This window comes from Silene latifolia, chromosome 11 (assembly GCF_048544455.1).
Source record: "Silene latifolia isolate original U9 population chromosome 11, ASM4854445v1, whole genome shotgun sequence".
In the NCBI taxonomy this organism is placed as follows: Eukaryota; Viridiplantae; Streptophyta; class Magnoliopsida; order Caryophyllales; family Caryophyllaceae; genus Silene; species Silene latifolia.
This window is the reverse complement of record NC_133536.1, coordinates 53,307,129-53,324,055: the sequence shown is the minus strand read 5'-3', so window position 1 is coordinate 53,324,055 and position 16,927 is coordinate 53,307,129. Positions and strand designations below refer to the sequence as shown.

The 16,927-nt window shown below is 34.5% G+C and overlaps 1 protein-coding gene across 1 annotated transcript; it reads right to left on the bottom strand.

Annotated features, from left to right (window-relative positions):
* Positions 1-4,270: 4,270 nt before the first annotated feature.
* On the bottom strand, positions 4,271-5,035 carry LOC141613414 (uncharacterized). The gene has a single exon (XM_074432147.1). The coding sequence runs from the start codon at positions 5,033-5,035 to the stop codon at positions 4,271-4,273; it is 765 nt and encodes a 254-aa protein (XP_074288248.1).
* Positions 5,036-16,927: the final 11,892 nt, after the last annotated feature.

Sequence of the window (16,927 nt, the reverse complement as noted above, 5' to 3'; positions counted from 1 at the left end):
ATTTTAGTCCAGAAAAGTGTAATTTTAGTCTAGAAAAGTATAATTTTAGTCCATTGAGAATGTAATTTTAGTCCATTGAGAGTGTAACATTAGTCCAATGAGAATATGAGAATATGACCAAGTCCATTGAGAGTGTAACATTAGTCCAATAGAAAAAAGTGTAATTTTAACAGAAAAAAGTGTAATTCTAACAACAAAAAGTGTAATTCTAATAAAAAGTGTAATTCTAACAAAAAAAAAGGTGTAATTCTAACAGAAAAACGTGTAATTCTAACAGAAAAAAGTGTAATTCTAACAGAAAAAAGTGTAATTTTAACAGAAAAAAGTGTAATTTTAACAGAAAAAAGTGTAATTCTAACAACAAAAAGTGTAATTTTAGCAGAAAAAAGTGTTATTCTAGCAAAAAAAAGTATAATTTTAACAGCAAAAAGTGTAATTTTAATGAAGAAAAGTGTAATTTTAACAAAAAAAAAGTGTAATTCTAACAGAAAAAAGTGTAATTCTAACAACAAAAAGTGTAATTTTAGCCGAAAAAAGTGTTATTCTAGCAGAAAAAAGTATAATTTTAACAGAAAAAAGTGTAATTTTAATGGAGAAAAGAGTAATTTTAACAGAAAAAAAGTGTAATTTTAACAGAAAAAAGTGTAATTCTAACAACAAAAAGTGTAATTTTAGCCGAAAAAAGTGTTATTTTAGCAGAAAAAAGTATAATTTTAACAGAAAAAAGTGTAATTTTAATGGAGAAAAGTGTAATTTTAATTGAAATAAGTATAACTTTAACTTTAATATATATAAGTGTAATTTTAATAGAGAAATGTGTAACTTTAATAGAAAAAAATGTAACTTTAATAAAGATAATTATAATTTTAATAGATCTATGTCTAAAAAAAATAACAAGACGATAAAATGAGAACAAAAAATGAGAAGAGCAAAACAAAATTCTGAAAAAACAAAAAAAAAAGTGAGAATGATAAGAACAAAACACAATAAAATGAGAAGAACAGAAAAAAAAAAGAGTGAAAATGAGAATAACAAATAACAACAAAAAAGAGTAAAATAAGAACAAATAACAACAATAAAAACTACAACCACACACAAAAAATCAGGAAAAAAAAAAAAAATTAAAACAAACACAACAACGACAAACACATGACAACAACACCAACAATTAAAAAAAAAAAAAAAAGCAAACAAAACTACAACGACAAACAATGACAACAACACCAACAATTACAAACACCAAAAAACGACAAGAGCACAACCCGTGAGCGGCAGTGCGGCGTGAGGCGGGTGGCTGCGTGAGGTCGAGGGTCAGATGTGGCGGTGGTGTGCGTGAGGTTGAGGGTCGCTGGTGGTGGTTGTTGCGTGGTTGTGGTGGGGGTGTCGTGGGTGTGGTATGGTGGCTGTGGTGTGGGTGTCGTGGGTGGTGGTGGTGGCGTCAGGTAAGGTGGTGTCGAGTGAGGGCTGGGTTGTTATTGTCGGCCGACGGTGGTGGCGGCGTCAGATGGTGGTGGTGTCGGGTATGGTGGTGTCGGGTGAGGGGGTGGGTTGGTGAGGAAAAGAGGGGGAATTTTTTTTGAATTTGTAGGTTTTGAATTTATTGGGTTTTTGATAGAGAAGGTGAATGAATTGTGTGAGATGAGAGATAAATGGGTGTAATAATAAATTATATATAGTGAAATTAGTGATAATTAGGGTGGATTAGTTAAGGTAGTGAGAGAGAGTGTCTATTTAGCTAATTAATCACCTTTTTTTGCTTCCAATCTCAACCCTCCATCTTCCTCATCCATTGGCCATAAATGGGACTTATGGACTCACACCTTAAAGGTGGACTTATAAGATCTCAACACTATACATATATATATATATATATATATATATATATATATATATATATATATATATATATATATATTAATTAATTAAGTTTATCATGCATTCCTCTCTATCATATTGCTTCTTTTTTTTTTTTTTATTTAATTTGTTTTACTAGCTAATTAAGCGAATAATACTTAGAGAAATAACATAATGATCGATAAAAACACATACATGTAAATGAAATAATTAGAAAAAGAAAATAATGAGGATGAAACCAACAGTGACGGTGAGATTTACCTGATAATTAGAGAAAGTAAGAGACGATGAAACCAACAGTGACGACGAGATGATAAAGTGACGATGAGAAAGAGAGAAAGAGACGATGAGAAAGTGTGTGTTTGTGTTTGTCTGTGTTTGTGTTTGTGTTTGTGTTTGTGTTTGTGTTTGTGTTTGTGTTTGTGTTTGTGTTTGTGTTTGTGTTAAGGTTTGTGTTTTGTGGCTGTAGATGATCTGTGTTTGTGTGGTTTATAGTATGGAAAGTATTAACAACGGTTGTTAAACAAAAACCGTTGTTAAAAAGTTTTAACAACGGGTTTAAAAAATAACCGTTGTGATTACTTTTCACTAACTTTGCGCCAATTTTGCGCCAAATTATTAACAACGGTTGTGCATGTTTGACCCGTTGTTAAAACTTATAACAACGGTTATATAACCATAACCGTTGTAATTAATTTTAGTAAAATTCGCGCCATACGTTCTACAACGTCTATGGTGATTTTCGTGAATAACCGTTGTTAAAGGGGCGTTGTAGTTGCCTGGATTTGTAGTAGTGTTGGTAGAAGTTATTTTAGTGGAGGGTTTTTAGGTAAAAAAATCTCTTGGTTTCCAACAATGGTTATGTAAATGGTTTTACATGATTTTAATAAAAATAACGCGAAACAATCATTTTTTTCTCATGGTATAACCTATTGATAGCCTTAAAAAAGATTAAATAAGACGATATTATTTGTAGGCCCGTGCATCGCACGGGCATTAAATCTAGTATATCTATAAAAGAGAGATTTTTCGAGCGATCTGAGAGCTTCCACATTATCAAAAATTAATTTAGGAAAGTTTCATAAATAATAAATTTTGATGTAAAAAGTAAAGTGGAGAATCTTTTAATTATTATAATATATATATTTCCTAAATTATATTCAAGTAATATTTCCAATTTTTATATCAAACTTTTACATTTTACTTGGCAAAAAAGTATCGTTAAAAAAGTTATTAAAATAATATAATTAGCTTCGTGGTAAAAATGCTATCATTAGAATATAAATTTCATATTATTTGCACATATTAAAACTTCTTAGTATGTAAAATTGTGTAATTTTTAGTATGTTTTGTCCCACATTGGAAAATAACGTAGGTGTGGTGAATATACTACATATAAATAGTAGAATTGTCCCACATCGAAAGATTAGTATAAGGTGATATGATCCTATGATTATAAATAGAAGGCATATTTGGAACTTATGTAGCCACCCAATTTTTTTGAGTCTCATCGATATTGTTTTAAAGAGCTCTTAAGATTTTCTATGATTATCTACGATATGATATAAAAAATAAAGTGGAAATCATTGGGAAGTGGGAACTACCCGGGAAAGAGTTAAGAACATGAATAAGAAAAACAAAAAATACAAAACTAAAGCTTTTACTAATGATAGTCTCCTGACACAGTATATAACTAAATATTTTATTAATGGTTGTCTTCTGAATGCAGTAATAGAGCGTTAATGAGACGTTATATGTACGATGTAGAGATCCCAATCTAATGATCGAGACTAAGTGGTTTTACCTTCAAAGAAAAACTACGTTTGATGCCCGGCTACGCCCGGGCTACCTTTATTTACCATTTAAATTTTATTTTCTACGAAATATGATTCGCTAACTTTGGGTTAATGTTGAACTTTTAAGGAAAGTTTACTTTAATGAGGGATTTCAATTTTTTTTTTTTTTTTTGAAGAAAACACCCCGAAAGGTATTAATTCATTAACGATAAATCATAATCCGCTGCCGAGTTTGCACACGGAGGTAACAAAGATGACCACACCGTTTTACCGACTATTCTAGGAACGACATGAGCTAATGCATGAGCTACAGAGTTATTAATACGACTAGTATGAGACCAAACTACCGACTGAAAACTATTACAAAGCAATAAAATATCATCAACTAAAAGCGAAAAGGAGCTTCTCCCGCTACGTTTGTCCTTGAGTGCATCTAGGACTTGAAGGCAATCGCTCTCCACCACCACTTGTTGGATGCCCCTCGTCTTAGCTTCCTCCAAACCATCATGAACCGCCATCGCTTCTGCAAACTTGGGGTCCCATTCCTCCTCGCGAGCCACCGTTATACCCCACATCACTACCCCTCTATCATCTCGACACACCACCCCCGAACTCACCCCTTATCCTTCCTTGACCCCCGCATCCACATTGATTTTGACGTAACCACCCATAGCCGGCCTCCAACCCTCGTTCTCCTGCTCCCTTCTATCCACCCCATTCCTGCCCACCCTACATTGCCCCTCAATTCCACCAGAATCAATCTCAGCTAAAATGTCACGTGTGCGTTGAACAATACGTGCCGGTTTCAACACTTCCTTATCAAAAATCATTTTGTTTCTGTGCTCCCAAATAGCCCAGCACCCAACCATGCACTTCCAGTACTCCCCTACCTCCAGACCCCTCCATAAGCACTCCACCCATTCACGCACTCCCCCCGCACACTCCACTCCATCCCCACCATCATTCCAGTCCACCCCCAACGCATCCCACACCCATTTAGCCACACTGCAATCTCGAAAAAGATGTAAACAAGACTCGGGATTAGACGAACAAAAATAACAAGGGGTAAGAGACTCACCTCGCACTCGAGTTGTGATGTTTTCCAAAGTAGCCAAAGCTCCACTACACAGTTGCCAGAAGAATAATTTGATGCGAGGCCAAACCCGAACTTTCCACAACCGATTCCAAAGCCACCGCTCCTTCTCCCAGTTCGAAGGGCCTCCCAACTCATATAAGTCCCCGACAATACTCGCATAAGCCGTCTTCACCGAGTATTCCCCTTCTTTATCCAAGCACCAGTACCACGAATCCTTCGGCTCATTGGGGCTTAGGCGAATATTAAGGATCCTCTTAACTTCAAACGGGAGAAACAACTGATTTAACATCGTCACATTCCACCCCCTACCATTCGGCTCAATCAGGTCCGCCACCTTTATCAGCTCGTTACCCGGTCCACAAGGAGAAATAACCTTCCCACTATTCGATCCCACAACTCAGGCATGCCCCCACACGTTCGTATCCTTCCCGTCACCAATCCGTCTACGTAGCCCCTGAAGGAAATGTAGATTCATATACATATTTAACATACTCATATATGTCTAATTAATTTGTCATAAATTAAAACGGATCTTATGCATGCAAACATTAATAAAAGAGAAGAGAAATAATGTCCTTACATTGAAGTATTTCGGTTTAGAGGGCACAAGAGAGATCACCTTTCTCTTCTTGTTCTTGAGCTTTTCCAATGGAAGAACAAAGATCTAAGTGTAAGATCTCTCCCTATGTATTATACCCAAGGCTCCTCTTAATTAAATTAATATTACAAATACTAGTTATAATATTAATCTTAGTAGAAAATTGAACCAAAAACTTTATAAAACCCTTATGTGTTTTCGGTTTTTAAGAGAGAAGAAGAGAGGATTTTATTTCTCTAGAAATCTCTATTTTTGATGATGGAATTAGAATGAATAATAATCTACAACATTTTGTATATTATTGGGTAAAATTATAAGAAAAACAATGATGAATTGTGCTTCTCCAAAACCGTGTAAGAGAGGACATAAAGGGAGCCAATGCATGAAGAAATTGTTCTTCACAAGGAACAATAGGTATGCAAGGCTAGGGTTGCCTTTAATCATTGTGTTTTCCCACTAATTATAAACAACATATAATTAGCTTAAGTCCCTCTATTTTTCGGCCCATTTGGTAATATGGAATCCATATTATTTTTGTCAATTGTCTATATGTTACATGTCATATGTCACATATATTTGTTATGTATTTTTAACATGTTAAAAATCAACGTATTAATAAAAATACGTCACATACAAAATTGACTTAGTAATTTCATAATTACTTGTGCCAAAAATATTTTACCATTTATAAATCACAACAGATTGTATTTATAACAATTCATTCAAATTTAATTGTTACATTAAACAATTTATTTCATCCGAGTAATGATACAATTCAATTACTCAGATCGTATCTTATTTAATCACATTTTAATATGATACGTAAATTTTACTTCCAAAATCGTCCGTCAATTTTCAAGTAATTTAATTAACTCGTAACATTATACGATTAATTAAATAATCAATTAAGAGGGTTGCCCTTTAGGTATGACCTAGGGGGTCAACTGATCACCACCGTCACACGACAGTAATGTCAAACTCTAGTAAGCCAATCATTACCGATATATGTTGACCGATTGACAAGAACAAAATTACTTCCCAATTGTATTCATTTTAATGAGACTTAAACATGTGATCATCATGATCAACAGTCGTGATCGCATTATTGTCGGAGGACACATATTCCAACAATCTCCCACTTGTCCTCGACAAGTGTGCGTCACCAATTCTCTTGTCCTATTACTATCTCCCACTCAATGCAAGGTGTCTTTCAGGTCGTACTTGCAAGTGATCATATCGAGAGTGGTTTCCTCGATCCGGAGAATAATCGATTGACCGGATTTATCCACTCTGGATACCTTCCGAGCGTGGCCACGCATTTCCAGTTCATTACTCCTCGAGTGGCCCTGAGATATTGTTATAACCCTGACTAGGGGTGGACAATTCCTATCGCACTCATTCCCTTCGACTAGCCACAGCCATCATAACCCAAAATATGCCCATTTGACCCCATTTACGAAGGTCGTAGTAACATAAATCAAAGTTAATCTGAAACTGTGCCATCTTAGGCGAATAGTCTTTAGTCAAAAGAATCGACTCATTTGAATACTATAGTAGCTCTCGCCACGACCAGGCTATATAAATTTGCCAGAACTCTATAAGCGGTCATTAGGCCCGACAAAAAGTTCCTAACAGTCTGCCTATGTGATCGACTAGTCATCTCACATGACTCTATGGCACTTGAACTTGCCATCAATCGCATCACACTCTAGTCACTTCGAGACGTCACCTCATATAAGTAACTATGGGCAAAAACAATGTTAATCCATGTTCACTTTAACAGGGTTCAATTGTCTCCACAACCCGTTTGGATATAACAATGTACCAAGTGAGTTAATAATAACTCAAACGACAAATGTCGACATCACACTCGGGTAGTCAATATCACATTACAACCTTGTGATGTTTATCATAAGTGTAAACACTTATCGATTGCAATAGAAGTTTAACATCCCATGTGTCCATGTGTTCAAACTTCTTGCACTTGCAATTTCCTTCACATTCATGTTCTCATAGCATGAATCTTACCAAGTACACATTAAGGTTCTTGACCTTGGTTTTGGTTCTTTAACTTGAAAGAACTTTCTCATTGCTCATCTCATAACGAACGAATTTGCGATGAATAATACAACTTGTACCGATCAAGTATTCCATCCACACACAATGCACTAGGTATATGTTTTGTAGAATCTTGTAACAATTGACAAGATTATTAGCTTAGCACTTCTCGCAAGTCCTAGCTTAACTAGGAAAGATTGTTTTTGAATAACTTCTTATTCAACCAAGCATCTTTCCAAAACTTCTCATTTCTTTTTCTAGGCTTGAAATATTTGGGATTCTCATAAATCCTCATATGTGCTCGGATTTTCTACAGTATGTGCAACCTCTTAACACACAATGGAACATTCCGTCAATCACCGAAATCGCTCATCGGATTCTACTCGAGAATTCATGACGTTTCTGTTATGGCTCACCAACCAATCATCATGCTCTTATGCATACGATTCAAAATTGGACATGCACATGATTATTCTAATGGCGGAAACATTAGTCACTAATAATCATGAGATCAACCGTTCTCAGGTTCAATGAACTACCATGTCTGCTAATGGTAATTCCATTTTCATTCATATGAATAACCTATGTATATGTTGATGTGATGTGTATCTCTTAATGCTAATCCAACATCCCATGATGTAATTGGATTCATCATTGTCCATTTTCATCCAGAATTGAAAACTCGAAAGCTTCTTTATGAAAGAAGGTATTAGCTCGTCATTCTTTAATGAGTAATGAGTTTTTATACATTCAAGGATGATAGCTCCCACTAAATCCCATGTCTTCACATGAGAATTTCCTAACTCCCACTCAATACTACATATTTCGAAATTGACTTCTCAATCGAAATTTGTCAAGAATATAAATATAAATCGCTTTGCCAAGTTACTAGGATAAAACCATATATGTTCCCATCATATCCTTTCAAAATGCCTATTTTGAAGTGGTCTCATCTCAACTTTACGGAAAGAGATTTTAAATCTCTAACACACTCATGTCATAATGATGTGTAGCAATGTCATTATTCAAATACAAATAATATTTAGAATAGGTCCTTCGGAATACCCTTTCGGAAGGAGGTTTAACCATTTCATAGCGAGGTTAAACAATGACATTTGCGTGGTTAAAACGTTGGCTATTGAAGATATCGGAATATCAATCTTTGCAACTTGATCATAACTAGTATGTTACTATGATTCATTTAGGCTCTTTAGTAAAACTCATGATTGAAACTATTGGTCAAATATTTCATAAACTTAGTCAAAAGCTTGTTGAGACTTTACATTAGTCATATTTCTTCCAAAACTTCTTTTGGTCTCCTCGTGTAGTTATCTTGAGAATAAACTCTTATGATTACTTCACTTGGTCTCTTAAGTCATTTAGAACTAACTTGAGACTATAGATCTCATCTATTTGGTATACTATGTAAATAGATATACCTTCATTCAAATCATTCTATCTTGCGTAGATCTTCATTTACACAAGTACACAATTTCATTTTGCCTTGTGTTCTTTTGGTCTCCTCGTGTAGTTATCTTGAGAATAAACTCTTATGATTACTTCACTTGGTCTCTTAAGTCATTTAGAACTAACTTGAGACTATAGATCTCATCTATTTGGTATACTATGTAAATAGATATACCTTCATTCAAATCATTCTATCTTGCGTAGATCTTCATTTACACAAGTACACAATTTCATTTTGCCTTGTGTTTGCCTTGTGTCCTCATTTTTCTCCCACTCTATCTTTAGAATGAATACACTAAGCATTCAAAGATAGCATATGAGACACAAATTAATGATGTTGAAGTATAAGGAGAACTACCTCATAGGTTGACTAATTGTTATTGATTTCATATGTGTACTTGGTGATTGACATACCTTTAAGAGAGTTCATAGACTCAAAGTCACTTTATAAATGATTATACACATGCCTTAAGCATGTGGACATATAATGAAACCCGTCATTATAAGTGTCTATTAGATCACTTTTAGTGAATAATCTTATGTTTCAAAACGCAAGCATTTAAAGATGAAATTTTAGAACATAAAGGATAAATGATAAAACGGGTGACTTGGGTTGCAAACCAAGTCACTATCATCCAAAGTACAAACCATTATCCAAAATACCTTTCCATGTCGAACACGGAAACTTAAAGTTCTAAAAATTCAAAACATGACTTAAAATAAGACAATGAAAAACAAAGCTCCATAAAAGCTATCCTTAGCTTCTTCATGGTTTCTTATGCTTGCTTTTCTTTTCCTTTGTCTTTGCTTGGTGGTGGCCCTATTTACAATAAAAAGGGAGATACATTATCACAACTTTGCATCATAATACCATAGTTGAATTTAGAAACATAAAGAAGGTTAGTCATTTACCTACTGGAGTGATCTTTCCAGTTTTGATATCACCAAGGTATTTGGAACAATTCCTCTTCCAATGTCCCATGCCATTACAATAATGGCATTTGTCAAGAGGACCCTTCTTGACTTTGGAGGTGCTAGCTTCACAAGACTTAGCTTTGGTGAATGTGGGAGCTTGCTTTTTACCCTTTCTTCCACTCTTCTTGAACTTCCCCTTACTCTTTGCGCTTATATTAAGCACATCCTTGGGAGGGTTCACATTTAACCCCATGTCCCTCTCGGCTTGCACAAGTAACTTGTGCAACTCCTCAAGAGACACATCCTTGTCTTGCATGTTGAAATTCACCCGGAATTGCACATATGCCTTAACTTTAGACAAGGAGTGTAGAATCCTATCTACGATGAGTTCTTTGGGGATTTCAACTTTTTGAATCTTCAAGGTCTCGACAAGCTCCATGAGTTTGAGCACATGAGGGCTAACCTTTTGGCCCTCTTTAAAGTCGAGATCAAAGAATGCCGCGGCCGCCTCATATTGGACGATCCGCGGGGTTTGTGAAAACATGGTCACAAGTTTGGAGTAAATCTCATTAGCATTGCCCATTTTGAAGGCTCTCCTTTGGAGCTCCGCCTCCATCGCAAATATTAATACATTTTTCATTGCGGCGGACTCCTTTTGGTAAGCCTCATAGGCTTCCCTAGTGGCCGCGGTGGACCTAGTGGAGGGTTCGGGTGGAGAGGCCTCGGTAAGGTAACGAAGCTTGTCGTCACCTTCGGCGGCTAATTTGAGTTGGGCATCCCACTCGGAGAAATTTGACCCATTCTTTTCAAGTTTACATCGATCCATAAAGGATCGGAGCCATGATGAAGTAGCGAGTGGTGTAGCATTAGGAGTTGGTGTTGCCATTTGTTATGAATAAGAAGTGGTCTACAAAACAAAAATAAGGAGTAAAACAAATGTCGTTTTAATTATACTCGTAAAAATGTATGATTTAAACAAGTTATAAGCATTTTTCTAGTGACCTCTACCCAACTAGATAAATGATTCCAAGACCCAAATTCATATCGATTTAGGCACGGTGGGGCCGATACATCCTTTATCAATATAACTCGGTGGATTAACGTTTAATCGATTCTACTTTTAGAACTCTTGGTCGATAATATTACATTAACAATTATCTATAGCCCAAAACACATCGACAAGGGCACGGTGGGGCCGATACATCCCTTATCAAATACTTTTGTTGAGTTCAATCCAAATTTCGAATAAATGTGTCCATGATCCAAACCCACATTAACTTGGGCACGGTGGGGCCGATACATCCCTCATCAACATGAATTCGGTGGATTAACATTCATCACCCACTTCCCCTACGTAACAAGGTTTGTACCCCGGTGTGGCCGAGTGCACTCCCTCACGAAATAGGTTTTCATGGTTTCTACTATTTGGTAAGGCTATGTCTCAATTGATAGTTTTAGCGAGAGGTCATGTCAATTTATTATCTATCACGTTTTAAGTGAACTAAAGCGGTGAACTACGATAATTCTAATTGACACGGTCGAAAAACTCGATAAAAGACAATGCATGTTTAGTTATGGCGATTTAGCGATGCATGTGACATAAAATAAAATGCAAGCATAAAAGTAAATAAATCCTAGTATGGCCTTTCCTAAAATAGAAAAACTATTAATCTATTACATATTCGGAAACCAACTCCATTGGTCCCTTGAACTTCGGTTGTGGCACGCATCTCGAGGTAACACCGTCTTTATGTATCGCCATTCTTGAAGAAATCCGTCTTTAGGAACTCCGGAATGAATAAAATTACATAATAAATTACATAATAAATTACATAATTTCCTATTATACATTTGTAACTAAAATAAAATAAATCTATTAAATTACAAAACGGTGATACGAGATCACAATAAAAATTACAACCGAATCGATGTTCCCATACATTTCGGGAAATACCAATTAAAATCTAAGGCCATACTAAGTAAAATTACATAATTCAAAATTACATAAATTAAAAATTATGACAATCATAAAAAAAAAATGCAGCATTATAATATGTATGAACATGCTCAATTTTATGCTAAATCGCCTTTTAATTAGCCAATATCGCATATTACTCGGTTTTTACGGATTTGCGTGATTTCAACATTTTATAATCACAAAAATACATAAACTCATATTTATGCATAAGTTAATTACCCTAACTTCTTAGGACTCAAAATATAGTCTTCACTAATAATTTGACCATAATTAACTTTTATTTACAAAATTGTTCATAAATGGGCCAAAAATACAAAATTAAGCTATTAAACTTCAAATAAATCACAAAATTTCAAATAAATTCAAAATTTGAAATTTAAATTCATGAACATTCTGGAAAAATTCCATGACACTCATAATGTTCAAAATCTTAGGTTAAAAATTTCGAAAATTTTCCGGAAAAACAATGTTGCGGTTTATCGATATTTAATAAAATAATCATAAAAACATGGAAAAATTATTTTCATTAACTTTTCAATTTTAGATCTGAAAAATATAATAAAATGCAACATTAGACGTTTTTCCTAAGGCATAGATTATATTTTATTAATTTTCATTAATAATGTCACTATTTATGCCATTTTTCTTCAAAAATTCATAAATCATGCTAAAAGACTTCTTTATAGCCAATTATTTTACACACATCTTGTAAAATTGCATGTGACAACATATAAATTTTCTATGACCAGATTCGAAATTTAACTCATATTAACCTATTTTTCTCTTAAATCCGAATTTAATAATGAAAAATTCATTTTTCGAGCATAACAAGTGCAAAAATTATGAAAATTTACAGGTTATCTCAAAATAATATGTGTGACAACATATCCAAAAACCAAGTGAAAATTCGAAGTATAGCTATTTTTAGACCAAAAATGACATTTTTACTCATAAAATCACATTTAAATGCCATTATTGTAAAATATGAACAATAAAAATCCGAAAAATTAACCAAAATATCCTAAAACACTTTAGGACCAGAAATATTAACATGCATGTAATAATTTCGTGATATATCATAATAACACAAATTTTACAAGTTTTATTTTGTTATTCATATAACTCGGAAAAACTTTTAACCAATTTGCATGCAAACAACCTGTCTCTGATACCAATTGAAGGAAATGTAGATTCATATACATATTTAACATACTCATATATGTCTAATTAATTTGTCATAAATTAAAACGGATCTTATGCATGCAAACATTAATAAAAGAGAAGAGAAATAATGTCCTTACATTGAAGTATTTCGGTTTAGAGGGCACAAGAGAGATCACCTTTCTCTTCTTGTTCTTGAGCTTTTCCAATGGAAGAACAAAGATCTAAGTGTAAGATCTCTCCCTATAAATTATACCCAAGGCTCCTCTTAATTAAATTAATATTACAAATACTAGTTATAATATTAATCTTAGTAGAAAATTGAACCAAAAACTTTATAAAACCCTTATGTGTTTTCGGTTTTTAAGAGAGAAGAAGAGAGGATTTTATTTCTCTAGAAATCTCTATTTTTGATGATGGAATTAGAATGAATAATAATCTACAACATTTTGTATATTATTGGGTAAAATTATAAGAAAAACAATAATGAATTGTGCTTCTCCAAAACCGTGTAAGAGAGGACATAAAGGGAGCCAATGCATGAAGAAATTGTTCTTCACAAGGAACAATAGGTATGCAAGGCTAGGGTTGCCTTTAATCATTGTGTTTTCCCACTAATTATAAACAACATATAATTAGCTTAAGTCCCTCTATTTTTCGGCCCATTTGGTAATATGGAATCCATATTATTTTTGTCAATTGTCTATATGTTACATGTCATATGTCACATATATTTGTTATGTATTTTTAACATGTTAAAAATCAACGTATTAATAAAAATACGTCACATACAAAATTGACTTAGTAATTTCATAATTACTTGTGCCAAAAATATTTTACCATTTATAAATCACAACAGATTGTATTTATAACAATTCATTCAAATTTAATTGTTACATTAAACAATTTATTTCATCCGAGTAATTATACAATTTAATTACTCAGACCGTATCTTATTTAATCACATTTTAATATGATACGTAAATTTTACTTCCAAAATCGTCCGTCAATTTTCAAGTAATTTAATTAACTCGTAACATTATACGATTAATTAAATAATCAATTAAGAGGGTTGCCCTTTAGGTATGACCTAGGGGGTCAACTGATCACCACCGTTACACGACAGTAATGTCAAACTCTAGTAAGCCAATCATTACCGATATATGTTGACCAGTTGACAGTAACAAAATTACTTCCCAATTGTATTCATTTTAATGAGACTTAAACATGTGATCATCATGATCAACAGTCGTGATCGCATTATTGTCGGAGGACACATATTCCAACAGCCCCCTCTCCAAAACACTCCGGGCACCCATCACACTCCTCCATGTGTAGCTTGGCCTATACCCCATCCCCGCACTCATAAAGTCTCCAGTATGATAGTAGCTAGCCTTCATGACTCGAGCCCACAAACAGTCCGGGTCCGAGATGAGCCGCCAAGCTTGCTTTCCTAGGAGCGCATCATTGAACAACTCGAAGTCGCGGAAGCCCATCCCCCCTTCACATTTCGGTCTACAAAGTTGCTTCCATGAGACCCACGAGATACCTCTCTTCCCTTCTCCATGCCCCCACCAAAATCGAGAGACCATTGACCGGAGCTCGTTACAAAAATTCGTCGGGATTTTGAATACACTCATCACATAGGTAGGGAGTGAATTGGCAACAGCCTTTATAAGAACCTCCCTACCAGCCCTAGACAATGTTTTCCCACTAGTAGAAAAAGCCCTATTGACATCGGTTATTTTGCCCCATTTACATCGGTTTTTGGGCGATGTTTCTGGGGGCGACGTTTATAGTATTTTTACCTTAACATCGGTTTAAAAACCGATGTTAATGACATATATTTACATCGGTTTCTTTCTAAAACCGATGTTAATAGCCTTTAATTTACATCGGTTTTGGTACATAACTGATGTAAGTATAACCTTATTTACATAAGTTGTAGACTAAAACCGATGTAAATATTACCTTATTTACATCATTTGTTGACTAAAACCGATGTAAATAGGTATATTTATAAATAAAAAAAATTACATTTTAGGCGTTTTTTATTGGGAAAACACCTCAAATGAAAGTTGCAATCAATTAAAATATATATATATATATATATATATATATATATATATATATATATATATATATATATATATATATATATATATATATTTCCAAAACCCATAATTTATAAATAAGTAAATACTCCAAAATATAAATATACACTTATTTTTAACATAAGTATTCTTAGATCTACATATAAATAGATATTATACCTGTATAATACTACTGACTAAATAATGATAGTATACAAATGTAATAAAAAAAATTAACATATTAGTGTAATACTCCTCTTTTGTTATTCTGCAATTGCAAGAGGCCATGATCTTAATATTCCTATCAGTACAATAACTCATACAGTCACACCCACTTGAAATATCACCACCAGCTCAGAAACTGGCCTCCACGGACACGCTCAACCACATTCATGACATGATCAACCTTGCCTGTGTCTGCAGTGTTGGAGACAATACTTACAAAAGTTAGTGTTGGTATGAATCACAACCATTCATGTCAACGGCTAATGCAAAATTGAACACATCTTCCAATATATATAGTATTATAAGAACCCGGACTGATGCGTGTCTTTTATATGATGTTTTACATCCCATTTTACACGCATTTCAGAGCTCATTCGTGTAGTTTAAGCTGTATTTTTCCCTATTTCCGTCTACTTCCGTATTTTGTACATTATTGCAGAAATGTGAAGAATCCAGCGGAAATCGAGCTAAATCCGTCCCCAAGTATCCTACATTGCATTTGACGTGAAGTATTCACCCGAGGAACGAGCTTGGTGCGCAATTCAAGGCCCAAAAGACAAGTCCACGAGTTTTAAGAAGTCAAGTAGCAGCTCAAGTAGTCGATCGACCATCACCTTCAGTCGATCGACCAATGTTCGTGTTCCAGAAGCTACTGTACACTGAGGACCAGTCGATCGACCACCTACCTTAGTCGATCGACCCAACTGCTATTCAGACGAGAATTAGAAGACCGAGGAACTTGAAGCCCGTTAAGTTTAGGTTTTGGAATAATTGTTACGACCACTTTCTATATAACGTAACTGAGAATACCTAGTTTAGCATTCAGTTTTGCATCCAAGTTTTTACCTAAGTTTTATTCAGTAATTTTCATTAAATTTCCGCATACGGTTCTTGATAGATAGTTAGGGTTTGGGATTGTTGAGCATTAGATTTTCGGTTCTTAATAACTAATCTTTCCTCTGCAATTCGGTATTCTTCTGCCCTAATTTTAGTTCATCTTTATTTTATCAATAGTTTAGAATTGCTAGCTAGTTTCCCGCAACCAATTTCATTGTTTATGTTAATTGCTTTCTTTACCGTTTGAAGCATGAATTCAGTAGCTAGTTTCATCGTCAATGTTATTGTTTTCACCCTTAGCATGAGTAGCTAAATAATTTGTGCTAGGATGTAGGCGAATTGTAGCATAGGCGGCATTAGATTAGACACGGCCTGAACCCGCGTGTTGGTCGATCGACCACCTTACCCGGTCGATCGACTGACCTCGTGAGCTTTATTTCGTTTTAATTGATTTTAATGTTGTGTTTAACGAATCGAATGCATGAGACCAGTTAGATACTTAATTTATGACAAACCCATTAGATCGAAAGATAGGGTATGTTGTTAGACCATCAATTAAATCGACTAAACTGTGCTAAGATCGAAAGATAGGTATAGTTTAGACCGTTAGTCACTTTTCAGAACGAAAGTTAGTATTAGTGATATTAGGGACCTATAGCGAGATCGAAAGATGCTATTTGTTAAGAGTGGATCGAGAGGACCTCTTTATTTCCCGCCTCACCTGTGTTGACTCAGACCGACTTAGGTTGCTGCCGCCGAAGCTATAGTGAACCGACCATCCTTGCACCCTTTTAATATCTGTTTTAATCCGTTTATTTAGTTTATTGTATTTATTTGTTCTTAGCTATA